At 36.7% G+C, this 13,365-nt stretch overlaps 1 protein-coding gene across 7 annotated transcripts in view; it reads left to right on the top strand.

Moving 5' to 3' along the window:
* PDCL2 (phosducin like 2) overlaps positions 1-12,443 on the top strand; it is a 244,449-nt gene extending 232,006 nt beyond the window's left edge. For all 7 annotated transcript variants that reach the window (XM_073891707.1, XM_073891706.1, XM_073891705.1 and 4 more), the window contains 3 exons: positions 2,804-2,947; positions 8,916-9,124; positions 12,259-12,443. In XM_073891707.1, the coding sequence (XP_073747808.1) occupies positions 2,804-2,947; positions 8,916-9,124; positions 12,259-12,416 (511 nt within the window). In that variant the 3' untranslated portion in view covers positions 12,417-12,443. The remainder of the gene's footprint in view (positions 1-2,803; positions 2,948-8,915; positions 9,125-12,258) is intronic.
* Positions 12,444-13,365: the final 922 nt, after the last annotated feature.

Below are 13,365 nucleotides of genomic sequence, written 5' to 3'. Positions count from 1 at the left end.
GACCCTGAGTTCATGACCTGAGCCAAAGGCAGACACTTAACCAACTGACCCATCCAGGCACACTTAAGACTTTTTTTAAAGCAGTTTTACATTCACAGCAAAAGTGAGTGGAAGGTACAGAGATTTCCAATATACCTCCTGCCCCAGCACATGCATAGTCTCCCCCATTATCAACATCTCCCACCAGAGTGATAGATTTACTATAATTGATGATCCCACATCGATACATTGTAATCATCCAAAGTCCAGAGTGTACATTACAGTTCATCCTTAGTGTTATATTTTCTATGAGCTTGGACAAATGCATGACATGTAACCATCATTATAGTATCATACAAAGTATTTTCACTGCCCTAAAAATTCTCTATGGTCTGCCTATTTGCCAGCCTCCGCCCCTCCCCCCATCCCTGGCAAGCATAGTCTTGTCTCCATAGTCTTGCCTTTTCCAGATTGTCATATAGTTGGGGTCATACAGCATGTAGCCTTCTCAGATTGGCTTCTTTCACTTAGTAATATGCATTTAAGTTTCCTCTGTGTCGGGCGCCTGGGTGGCTCAGTTGGTTAAGTGACTGCCTTCGGCTCAGGTCATGATCCTGGAGTCCCGGGATCGAGTCCCATGTTGGGCTCCTTGCTCAGCAGGGAGTCTGCTTCTCTCTCTGACCCTCTTCCCTCTCGTGCTATCTCTCATTCTCTCTCTCAAATAAATAAATAAATAAAATCTTTAAAAAAAAAAGTTTCCTCTGTGTCTTTTCATGGCTTGATAGCTCATTTCTTTTTAGCACTGACTACTACTACATTATCTGGATATACCACAGTTTATCCATTTACTTACTGAAGGACATCTTGATTGCTTCCATGTTTTGGCAGTGATAAATATTAGACCTGTTATAAACACCTGTGTGTAGGTTTCTGTGTAGACATAGTTTTCACTTCTTTGCATAAATACCAAGGAGCATGATAGCTGGATCATATGGTAAGAGTATGTTTAATTATACAAGAAAACTCCAAACTATCTTCCAAAAGGTATACATTTTGTATTCCCACTGCAGTGAATGAGAGTTCCTGTTACTCCACATCCTCTCAATCATTTGGTATCAGTGTTCTGGATTTTGGCCCTTTTAATAGATACGTAGTTGTCTCTTCTTTCATTTTGCATTTTCCTGATGACATGGATGTAGAGCATCTTTTCATACACTTATTTGTCATCAATATATTCTTTGGTAAGTTGTCTGTTAAGGTCTTTGTCCCATTTCAAAGCAGGTTATTTGTTTTGTTATTGTTGAGGTTTTAGAGTTCTTTGTATATTTTGGATAATAGTTCTTCATCCAATGTGTCTTCTGCAAATATTTTCTTCCAGTCTTTGCAAAGGAGATAGGTCCCTACAGACAACAGTTGCTGCAGTGGCTTTCTGATGCCCAGTGTAGGCTGATAGTAGGACACATTGAAACAGTAGGTCCAGATTCCCCAGTTTCTGGATTGCAGCAGAGAAAGCTCTTCCCTTGGCAGACCAGTTTTCAATGTTGTTTTGGGAGTCATTCCTGGTAGCTCAGCCTATAGTCTTCATTTTTACATCAAGTGTGTTAAGCACTTAATCCCCCAGATTAAGCCTGTTTAAGATAGCTGGAGGGCTTCCTGTTTTTGTGACTGAATCCCAACTGATGTGATTGCTAGGTGAAAAATGCTGGCTGTTGAACATGAGGTCTCCTTCTGATGGCAAAACTAGGTGTGACTCTCCCTGCCCAACCCACTGAAATAACAAAGAAAACTGAGGAGAATGTGCGAGTAGAGGAGGAAGAGAAGTGTTGACCGTCACACTATTAAGTAATCACTCTTCTCTACCACTTCTCTTCCTGCAATAAATTTATAACAAGTAATTACACATATTTGCAAAGGCTTTGGACTGAAGTTCAGCTTAGCATGACAGTTAAGAGCATGTAAACAGGATAATAATAGTACTAACTTGATAAAGTTAAATTAGTTAATATAATGCACTTAAAACAGTGCTTGGTACCATAGTAAGCACTCAATAAATATTAGCTATTATTATGTGTATTCCTTAGTAAGTGTTTAACCTGTGTATGAGAATTTGTTAGCTCAGTGTCTAAATAAACTCTATAGCTATGATTAAGACCTAGTCTTAAATAAAAATAAATTTAAAAGTCAATAACTGAGGCTCCTGGGTGGCTCAGTCGGTTAAGCATCTGCCTTCGGCTCAGGTCATGATCCCAGAGTCCTGGGATTGAGCCCTACATAAGGCTCCCTGCTAAGCAGGGAGTCTGCTTCTTCCTCTGCCCCTCACCCTGCTTGTGCTCTCTCTCTCTCTCATTCTCTCACAAATAAATAAAATATTACGAAAACAAAAAATCAATAGCTAACTCCTTATTCTTTGCAATACCTGTAACACAAATGCCTGTATGAAAAGAGAAATTGGGGGGCGCCTGGGTGGCTCAGTTGGTTAAGTGTCTGCCTTTGGCTCATGTCATGATCTCAGGTCTTGGGGTGGAGCTCTGTGTCAGGCTCCCTGCTCAGTGGGGAGTCTGCTTCTCCCTCTCCCTCTGCCTCCCCCTCCCCCACTTGTGCTCTCTCTCTCTCTCTCTCTCTCTCTCTCTCCCTCTCAAATAAATAAACAGAATCTTAAAAAAAAGAAATTAGCATTATAAGACCATTAATAGTTATTCTATCATTCTTTAAAGTGTCTAATATGTTCTAGCATTACATTCATTGCCCTAAATTGTTACTATATATAGGGATGACCTGAAGACTATGACAATTTTCTTTTTTTTTATTTCATTTTTTTAATTAGAGAAAAGCGGTTACAGGAATGGAAAGCTCTTAGGAAAAAACAAAAATTTGGGGAATTAAGAGAAATTTCTGGAAATCAGTATGTGAATGAAGTCACAAATGCAGAAAAAGATGTATCAGTTATAATTCATTTATACAGATCAAGGTAATTACCATAGCGTTTTTGCAAAATGTTAATATACTAATGTTTTAAGATATTTATGTATGGTTTTCAGGTTTTATAAAGCATATAACAAAGATTATTCAAGAAAAGAAAGCATATATATATATATATACACACATACATATATACATATATAATGTTAAAAAACAGAATCCAACCAAGTAAATTTGAAGACCTAATTGGCTTTATTAAGTGATTAATGAATCAGGCAGCATCCTATCCAGGTAGAGGGAAGTTCCAATGAGTTGTACAAAATGGAAGGTTTTTATAGCAAGGAGGGTGGGACAGGAAGTTATTAGTGAAAGAAAAGAAAGGATTATTCAGGCAAGGTCACCTTCTCTTAGGGGGAATGGGAGGGGAGTTCTTATTAGATTCATTACCTCATCTCAATGGAGAGCTCATGGGACAGATTACCTCATTTGGTACTGACCAGAAAATTCCAGACTGATTGACTTAAAATATCACTCCTGGAGAGGTTGAAACTGAAATTAAGTCTTTGCTGTCCTGGGAGCAAGTAACTCCACCTTGGGCCTTGTGGCTTTCTTTTTAACATATACATACATGTAGAGAGTAATGGGCTTCAGGGATTAAGTTCGGTTTTTTATTAGGTTTTCATGTCTAATTTAAAGAACTTGTCACACTTTTTAGAAAAGTAGCATTCTTTCAGGGTGCCTGACTGACTCAGTCAAAAGAGCATTCAACTCTTGATCTCAGGGTTGTGAATTCGAGCCCCATGTTGGGGGTAGAGATTATTTAAATAAATAAACTTTAAAGAGAAAAAAAAACACTTTTTGGCCATTAATTTTTTTTAATTTATTGTGGAAATTTCAAACATTCAAAAAAGTAGAAATAATGATAAGATGAACACCCTAAATACCAGCTGGGTAGATTCAATAATGAACATTTTGCCACTTTTGTATGTTTTTATTTGTATGTAGCTATGTGCATGTGTATATATTTGCAGAATCATTTCAAATTATACACAGCATACACCTTTATTCCTGAGTACTTCAGCATGCATCTTCAAAATATAAGGGCATTTTCTATATAACCATAATACTGTTTTCTCAACTAACAAAATTAGTAATAATTCCAAAATTAATAATAATTGATGAAGGATCCAGTCAAGGGTCATGCAGTGCATTTGGATAGATCATGTCTTTTAAGTCTCTTTTAACAGAACAATTCCCTTGTACTCCCCTATGCTCCTAAAACAATTTATAGTGCCTACTTGTACTAAGCATAACCCAAATGTCCTCAGACCTTACCAGCCTGGTATATGATAATTGGGTAGAGTGGACTTTTCCCCATCTCTGTGCCACAGAAACACTGCAAGCTCCCAGGGTTTCACAAATCTCTCTAGCATTAGGTCCCAGCTACTCTGCCTGGGCTCCACGCCACTCCAGGAACAGAGGCCATGCCAGTTTCCTCCTTGTGTTCATCTCGTTCTCTGAATAAAAAACTTCTTCTCTCTTCAGGTCCTCACAGAAACTCTGCACAGAGCAATTTATGCAAATTAGAGCCCCGCTGTTTACCAGCTCACCAGTTCCTCAGACAAATTTTGAGAGGACACCACGTCCCATTAAAGAAGACATTACTGTTATTGTAACTAAAATGCTTGGAAACTAATTTTTGAGTAGTTTAAAGCCTTAAAAAGAATCATTTCCTATTTTTCCTATACCACTTACCTGGTTAAACCAATTGGTAAATGCTGCTGATTTTGGTTCCTCACAAGTAAGTATGAGAGACACTGACATTTACAATAATGGGATTTGTGTGTGAGAAATGTTGTATACTGAAGTGATTCACTGAATATCTTTTTCTGGGACCCAGTGTGATTGGCAGAATAGATGTTGGTTCTGAATGCCCATACCACAGCACAAAATTACTTACTTTAATGGTTATTTCTAGAGAAAGGATTAGGTTGGACAAATAATTTTCCAAATATTCATGAAAGAGATCGAATGTGTTATAGTTTCAGCTAGGCTGTTTCAAACTCTCATTTCCTCTGATGGACTCAAAGAATAAGAATCTTCTAAATAATATTTTAAGTATTTGTGACCCCAGAAGATTTTCTGAGGGGCAATCAATCTAAGATAGTTACATAAAATATTCATTTTCTTGACATTAAGAAAATGCATTTATGTGTTGGTATAAAACACACATTTTAAGAAAATTTATAATAAAATTTATACAGCAGAAAATAATTACTTGTGTGACAAATAGTCCTTAGAAAAGTCTAGTTTTTAATAATGGATTGACTCATAACTTTTCATATTGTAGAGTAGAATATAACTGTTAAATATATTTGTGTTTCTATCTGCCTTCTATAAATTTTATAGGAACAAAAGAGTTTTTTTTAAGATTTTATTTATTTGAAAGAGAGCGTGAGAGAGCATAAAGAGGGGGGAGATGCAGAGGCAGAGGGAGAAGCAGTCTCCCCACTGAACAGGCAGCCTGAGGCAGGGCTCCAACCCAGGATCCCAGGATCATGACCTGAGCCCAAGGCAGATGCTTAACGGACTGAGCCAACCAGGTGCTCCAAGAGTTTGTTTTTTAACTCGGTTCCTATGTTCTGTAATTTTAATGTCTTTTTGCCGTTAAAATTATAGAACTTGGCCAACTTTTCATCCAAGTGAAGGCTCAGCTGGCCTAGTGTCCCCTAGAGGGATCGAATCATCCTGGGCCAGTGAGCTTAGTGGCTAAGCTTCCAGGCAGGCTTGATTCTGATTTTATTCAGTCTTACACCTGTGCCCAAATTCCAATTTGGGGTTTTTACATCATTCCTATGCCAAATGTATATTTTGAGCCTTGAATACCATAACTAGGCCCTTATCTCATGTTCTGATGCAGAGGTCTCCCTTATATTTTATAGTTCTTCTGGAGTTAAATTCTGGCCCCTGAACCCCAACACCAAATTTGTTCCCTTACCACTTGCTGTCAGATTGTCTTCAGGCAACCACTTTGTGTCTGCACTAATCACATAATCTGTTACACCATACTCTCTTAATTCTACACTTTTCACTATCACCATCAATGTCCACCTACCTTCTGCCATTCACCCCACCTACCCTGTAAGTGTCCATCATACCACTGACTCAGCTCTCATTCTGACAGTATGATAAAATTCCTTTAAGTTAGATATTAGTGGATTCATTTCACTATTTGAGGAAAATTGAAACTTATAAAGTCAATTTATGTTAATTGCTTTGTGTGGAAAATTGATATTTAAGTTAGGCAGTACATACTTTTCTAATATTAAAGTAGGTCACCCACTAAAATAAAGCAGTATCTAGATTTGTAGTTGGTTGTAATTATGAAAATAAATGATGTTATATATTCTGAAATATAAGTTAAATGTATAATGCATTAAATTTCTTGCTCTATGAATTGATATATAACATTGTCTACTATTAAGAGGATTTCTGAGGATTTTATAGATGCTGGAGATGCAAAGTCTATAAAACGTCTGTCTATGCCATCAATATAGTAGAGAGAGAGACAACTAGACATAATAATAAAGTCTCTTAGGTGCTACAGTTGAATTATGTACACAGCGTGGAAGCACTGAAGAGGGAGTAGTAAGTTTTATGCTTGGAGGAAGGAAGTATGGAACTTTCTACAGAGTATGTAATTCTTGGTCTTGGCCTCAAAAAATAAGATTCCCCAAAGAGGAAGTAGACAGGATTAATGGAGTATGTTAGATAGAGTGTCCAGCTGAAGAAAGATACAGAAATAAGACGGCATTTTGCTTTGGAGAGCTTTAAGTAATATGGTAGCAGGCAGAGAATAATGCTAGAGAGACCACAGAGAACCTTGAAAGCTATACTGAAGAGCCCAGACTTTATCCTGAAGGCAGCAAGGAGCCCTTGAGGAATTTTAAGCTTGAAGGAAGGGCAGTTGTTACCTGGTGAGATTTTCATTTTGAGCTCCCTTTGTCAACAGGATCAAGGATGAATTTGGGAAACCAAGACTGGAAACAGACCCTTAGGATAATCTGATGAAGCTCAGATAAGAAAGGAAAGGAGTAAGGTAATGGAGAAAAAGAGGAGAGGTTAGGTATAAGATAAGGAAGTAGAAGCAATATGATGTGATTACCGATTAGATGTTGTAGAGAATAGGGAGATTTTTGGCCTCAGTGCCAAACTAAGAAAATACAGAAGAAATGTATAACATATACAGATATACATTTTTTTCCTTTGAGGGAGGAGAGGAGATGAAATTCATCAGTGTTGATGTCAGAATGGATAAGATTGCACAGTGAATGTGTCTAGTGTGAGAAGGACACAATCACATAGAACATCTACATTTGAGTCATAGAAGAAGGCAGTCAAAGAACTAAAAAGGAAATTAATAGAAAGTGCTATCGCAGCAGCTCTTCCTGCCCACGGGTCCTGTCCCTGTGCTTTAATAAAACCTCCTTTTTTTTTGCACTGGGGGAGAAAAAAAGTATAATCAAAAAAGCCAAAAAAAGGGAAAACCTTTCAATAAAGGAAGTGAATGGAACATAGAGATTATTTCCCTTTTTATTTGTGCTATGAACAGGAGAGTAGTTATTTGAAGGAGACACAGAGTTGTAAAGAACTTTTAAAAAATTTAGTAACTTAAATATATTTATAGAAAGTGGAGAAGATTGAAAAAAAAACAGGAAAAGAGAGAGCAAAATAACAAACAGAGAAAGGTCCCATGTGAAATGAGTATGGGATGAAATAAAGGATTGGCTCTGAAACAGTTTGATAAGGCTGTGAGTGAATGATAGAGAAAAGGAACTAACTGAAGAGTGGGTATATTGGGAGTGAAACTGACAGAGAGCAGGAAGAATTGTAGGTTCTGGTCACACTTCCAATCAATTTTTTTCAGTTTATTTATTGTTAGTAATCTCTATACACAACATGGGGCTCAAACTTATGACCCCAAGATCAAGAGTCACATGCTCTTCCAACTGAGCCAGTCCGATGCCCCTTAAATATCTGATGGGGAATAGTTCTGGATAATTGGGAACAAGATGCTGCATGGACTGGAATGTCAAAGAAAAGTGTGGGTGAAGTATGTCAGAGTCAAGAAATTCAAGGATGTTTGTGGGGCACCTGGGTTGCTCGGTGGTTAAGCGTCTGTCTTCAGCTCAGTCATGATCCCAGGATCCTGGGATCAAGCCCCGCATCAGGCTCCCTGCTCGGTGGGAAGCCTGCTTCTCCCTCTCCCACTCCTCCTGCTTGTATTCCCTCTCTCGCTGTCTCTCTCTCTCTCTCTGTCAAATAAATAAAATAAAATCTTAAAAAAAAATTCAAGGAAGTTTGAGATGAGACACTTTGGATGTCATATTCTCATGTGGAAATAAGGCCAAGGTGGTGGGGTGATGGAAAGAGTTGGAATCCCTTGTTTCAACGCAGAACTGCCAAGGATTCCCTAGAAGTGTGCTGTGTTGTTTTGTTTTTCCTGGGTCCTATAAACTGGGAACTAACTTGATTAAATTGATGCTAAGTCAGATGTAGATAGCCTTAGTTAGGCATCAAATTCCATGATAACAAGCTTCACTCCCAGGCTATAATAGTGTTTACAATAAATATGGAAGGACTCTGAAGTTTATCATTACTAAAGGTAACAAGAGAGGATGAGAGCTGATAAGCTGTTATATCAAAAGAATATCCGAAGAGGGGCACCTGGGTGGCTCAGTTGGTTAAGCTTCGGGACTCTTGGTTTCCACCCAGGTCTTGATATTATGGGTCAAGGGATTGGACTCTGCACTCAGCAGGGAGTCTGCTTGAAGATTCTCTCCCTCTGCCCCTCCCGCCCCTCACACACCCTCTTTCTCTTTCTCAAATAAATAAAATTAAAAAAAAAACCCATATCCAAAGATACATTTTTTTGTCATGGGGATGTTTCACTTACTTCATTAGACTGAGATAAGTAGTCTGCTTTTAAAGATATTGTGTACTGTTTCTCTTTTTAGCATCCCAATGTGTTTGTTGGTTAACCAGCATCTTAGTCTCCTAGCAAGAAAGTTTCCAGAAACTAAATTTGTTAAAGCCATCGTGAATAGCTGTATTCAACACTACCATGACAATTGTTTACCAACAATTTTTGTTTATAAAAACGGTCAGATAGAAGGCAAATTCATTGGAATTATAGAATGTGGAGGGATAAATCTCAAGCTGGAAGGTAATGATATTATTTTTAAAATGTTTATTTAAAAAAACAGGTGAAGACTTCCATAAATTAACAAGTATCATGAAAGTTTATTTCGATAAAACATAAGGTGTTTTCCCTCCCTTCTAGTCTCTTCTTGTATGCCTCCAGATTAATTTTCCTAATAATAGTACTCTTATTACAACATCTACTTGCTTAAATCCTTAATGGTTCCTTGTGTGAAATAAGTTAAAAATACAGAATCTTCTGCTTGAAAATTTCAGCCCACCTATCCAACTATATTACTCAATGCTTTCTAGTTTCTGCTCCAGCCAAGCTGTTCTTCAACCACTACTGCAGAAACCCCTTATTCACTTATGCCTTTATTCTTTGTCTCATACTTGTTCCCTGTACCCAAAATACTCTACCATTCTTTATTCTCTCTCTCATACCCTATTTTTTTGTGGTTCTCCTAGGCTTCCATTTCTCTCATTATGTCATTTTGGACCAGTTCATAATCTTGTCTTCCTCTTCTCTACTAAATTTCTATAGCATATTTTCTCTATACAATTTATTTTTCACTTGTCCACGTACTATCTGATTTTGTCAGTTAATTCCCTTTATTTTCTTTTTTCATAGCACAGTATTTATAATTTTAACTTCTTTAATAATTTTTACTTGCTAACCTACTTCTAAGGCCATATCCTTGATCTAGTCATTTCTTGGAACTGCTTTAATCTATATTATTAAAATCTTCTCACACCATCATGTGAAAGCCATTGAACCTCATCCTTTTAATTAAAAAAATTAATACATAAGAGTACAAACAATAATATAGCAAACATTCATGTAATTGATTACTGCCAAAAATAACAAATGTGAGCATTTATTCATTTGCTTGAGCTATTTGTTTGTTGTTCAAATAAACATTACAGATATGGTTGAAGTTATGTATAGTTTCATTCCTAGTCCCATTCCCCTTCCTGTCTCCTTACAGACAATCACTATGATGAATAGTGTATTACCTGGTCCATGTTTTGGGGGGGGGTTGGTGTTTTTTTGTATATTTAAACAATTTTTTAAATTGTTGTAAAATACACATAATATGAAATTTATCATCTTAACTACTTTGAACTATAGTTACCATGCTGTACATTACATACCCAGGACTTATTTATTTAACCATTTTTAAGTATATAGTTCAGTTGCATTAAGCACATTCATATTGTTGTGCAAGCATCACCACTATCCATCTCTAGAACTCTTTCCGTCTTGCATAACTGCAACTCTATACTCACTGAATGATAGCTCCCCATTCCCTTCTCCTCCAGTCTTGGCAAGGTTTCTGACTCCATGAATCTGACTACACTCAATACCTCATATAAGTGAATCATACAGTATTCTTTTGTGACTGGCTTATTTCACTTAGTATAATGTCCTTAAGTTTCATTCATTTTATAGCATCTGTCAGAATTTCCTTCCTTTTTTTAAAGATTTTATTTATTTATTTGAGAGAGAGAGTACATGAGGCGGGGGGAGGGCCAGAGGGAGAAGAAGACTCCCCGCCGAGCAGGGAGCCCAATGCGGGACTCGATCCAGGGACTCCAGGCTCATGACCTGAGCCGAAGGCAGTCACTTAACCAACTGAGCCACCCAGGTGCCCAGAATTTCCTTCCTTTTTAAGACTGAATAATATTCCATTTTATGTTTGGACCACATTTTGTTTATCCATTCATCTGTCCATGGACACTTGGGTTGCTTCTACCTTTAGGCTTTTGTAAATCATGCTGCTATGAACATAGGTGTACAAATAATCTGTTCTAGTCCCAGTCTTTTGGGTATGTATTTGGAAGTAGAATTGCTGGATCATATAGTAATTCTATTTTAAGTTTTTGAGAAACAGCATACAGTTTTGCATAGTGGCTGCCCCATTTTACACTCCCACCAACAGTGCACAGAAGTGCCAGTTTCTCTACATCCTCACCAACACTTGTTTACTCTGTGTGTGTGTGTTTTGTATAGTAACAATCCTAATGTATGTGAGGTGTTTTCCCCACTGATTTTTAATGTTTCCTAATGTCATTTTTCATGGTTCCAAAAATGCTTCAATTTATTTCTGAAGTCTTTACTATTTGTCTGTCCCTGAATCAATACAGCACTGCATTTATTACTACAGCTTTATAACAAATCTACAGTTGTCTCCAGCAGGGCAAATCTTTTTCAGAATTTCATGTGAATGTTGGAATTAGTCCACTTACATGAAAAATCCTGTTGATTATTAGAATCATATTTATAGATGATTTGTTGGAGCCTTGGTATCCAATAACAGTGGAAGTTCCAATTCATGAATGAGATATATCTCATCACTTATCTTGGTCTTTTGTTTTTTGTAATTTTCCTCAGAGATATATATTTTACATTTTGTAACATATTTTATAATTTTCCTCAGAAGTGTGTTTTGTAATTTGCCTCATAAATGTTCTGTTCATCCATACGGTACTTAGGAATAAATTTAACAAAATTATGAATTTATAGGGACTGGGGTTTTGGATTATCAGTTCAATTCTTTTGGTTTCTCTCTCAGATATATTTTGGTAATTTATATTTTTGTTAAAATTTTCCCATTGAAGTTTTCACATGTCTTGGTATAACTTTTTCATAGTGTCATAGCCATATTAGAATCTTTACCTTGGTTACGTCCCATGTAAATTCTTTATATGAATTGATTTCTTTCCTTTTGTGATCATTTTTGCTGAGGTATGTCTATTAGTTTCTTCAAAGAATGAGCTTTTGATTTTGTCGGTCACCTATACTGATTTTGTTTTTCTATTTTTGCTAATAAGTCTTTTCTTCATTATATTCCTCTTTCAGCTTTTCTTGGGTATACTTTATTGTTCTTTTCCTAGCTTCTTGATTTGAACTTTTAAGCCACTTATTTTTAGTCAATTTAAAATAAACATTTTAGCCATAATTTCTCCCTTTAAGTATAACTTTGTTGTATCCAATATGTGTTTTGATATTGCAGTACTTTCATTGTCACTCAGTTGTAAATATATCCTCATTTACACATTAATTTTATTAGCATCAATTACTATTTCACATAGATGAGGAGTTATTTTCATTTTCCAAGATTTTTATCTGATTTAATGATGGGTTATTTATTGCAGAACTTGAATGGAAACTAGCAGAAGTTGGAGCAATACAGACTGATTTAGAAGAAAACCCCAAAAAAGGCATTGTAGATGTGATGGTATCTTCAATTAGAAACACTTCTATTTATGATGACACTAGTAGTTCAAACAGTGATAATGATGATACCAAATAGAAATATTTAATAAATAGCTGCAAATTATTTACTGAATGTTTTTCACTGCCTTTGTAATCAGAGATCAGAAAATTTATGGATTTATTTTCATATTTATATTAGAATGATAGCTTATATATCATTTAAAAAACTTTCAGGTATTTCAGAATATTTATTGCCTCCAACAAAAGCCGAGTTTGTACTGAACCCTTAATATTTTTCTGTGGTTTATCCTCTTTTTGACCCATGTTGGATAAGAGCACCAATATTACAAGTCCTCTGTGTTGCTTACTCCCAAAGAGGCCTATGAATGAATATAATGAAAGATGACCATGAAATTTCATTTCATTTACATCAATAGATTTTATTTTTATTTTCTTCTTTTTCTTATTTTTTTAAAAGATTTTATTTATTTATTTATTTGACAGAGAGAGAGAGAGAGCACAAGTAGGCAGAGAGAGAGGGAGAAGCAGGCTTCCTGCTGATCAGAGAGCCAGATGCGGGGCTTGATCCCACATGACCTGAGCCAAAAGCAGCCGCTTAACTGACTGAGCCACCCAGATGCTCCTATTATTATTATTTTTTAAGTAGGCTCCACACCCCATGGGGGGTTTGAACTCATGACCCTGAGATTAAGTCACATGCTCTACTGACTAAACCAGTCAGGTGCCACTATATCAATAGATTTTAAAGTCTATTATTTAGGGGCCTTGAGTGAAAATACTTAAATTTATGACCATACATTTTTTGCTGGAAACCTCTTACCTGTTAAAAAAAAATTAACCACTCAATAGAAAAATACAATTTAAGGATTCTGAAAAGTACATAAGAAACACCTGTACTGGGCGCCTGGGTGGCTCAGTTGGTTAAGCGACTGCCTTCGGCTCGGGTCATGATCCTGGAGTCCCGGGATCGAGTCCCACATCGGGCTCCCTGCTCAGTGGGGAGTCTGCTTCTCCCTCTGACCCTC

This window comes from Callorhinus ursinus, unplaced genomic scaffold (genome assembly GCF_003265705.2).
Source record: "Callorhinus ursinus isolate GAN/ISIS: 27379988/994484 unplaced genomic scaffold, GSC_fseal_2.0 scaffold4, whole genome shotgun sequence".
Classification (NCBI taxonomy): Eukaryota; Metazoa; Chordata; class Mammalia; order Carnivora; family Otariidae; genus Callorhinus; species Callorhinus ursinus.
Note: the sequence above shows the minus strand (reverse complement) of the source record. Positions and strands in the feature narration are given on the sequence as shown.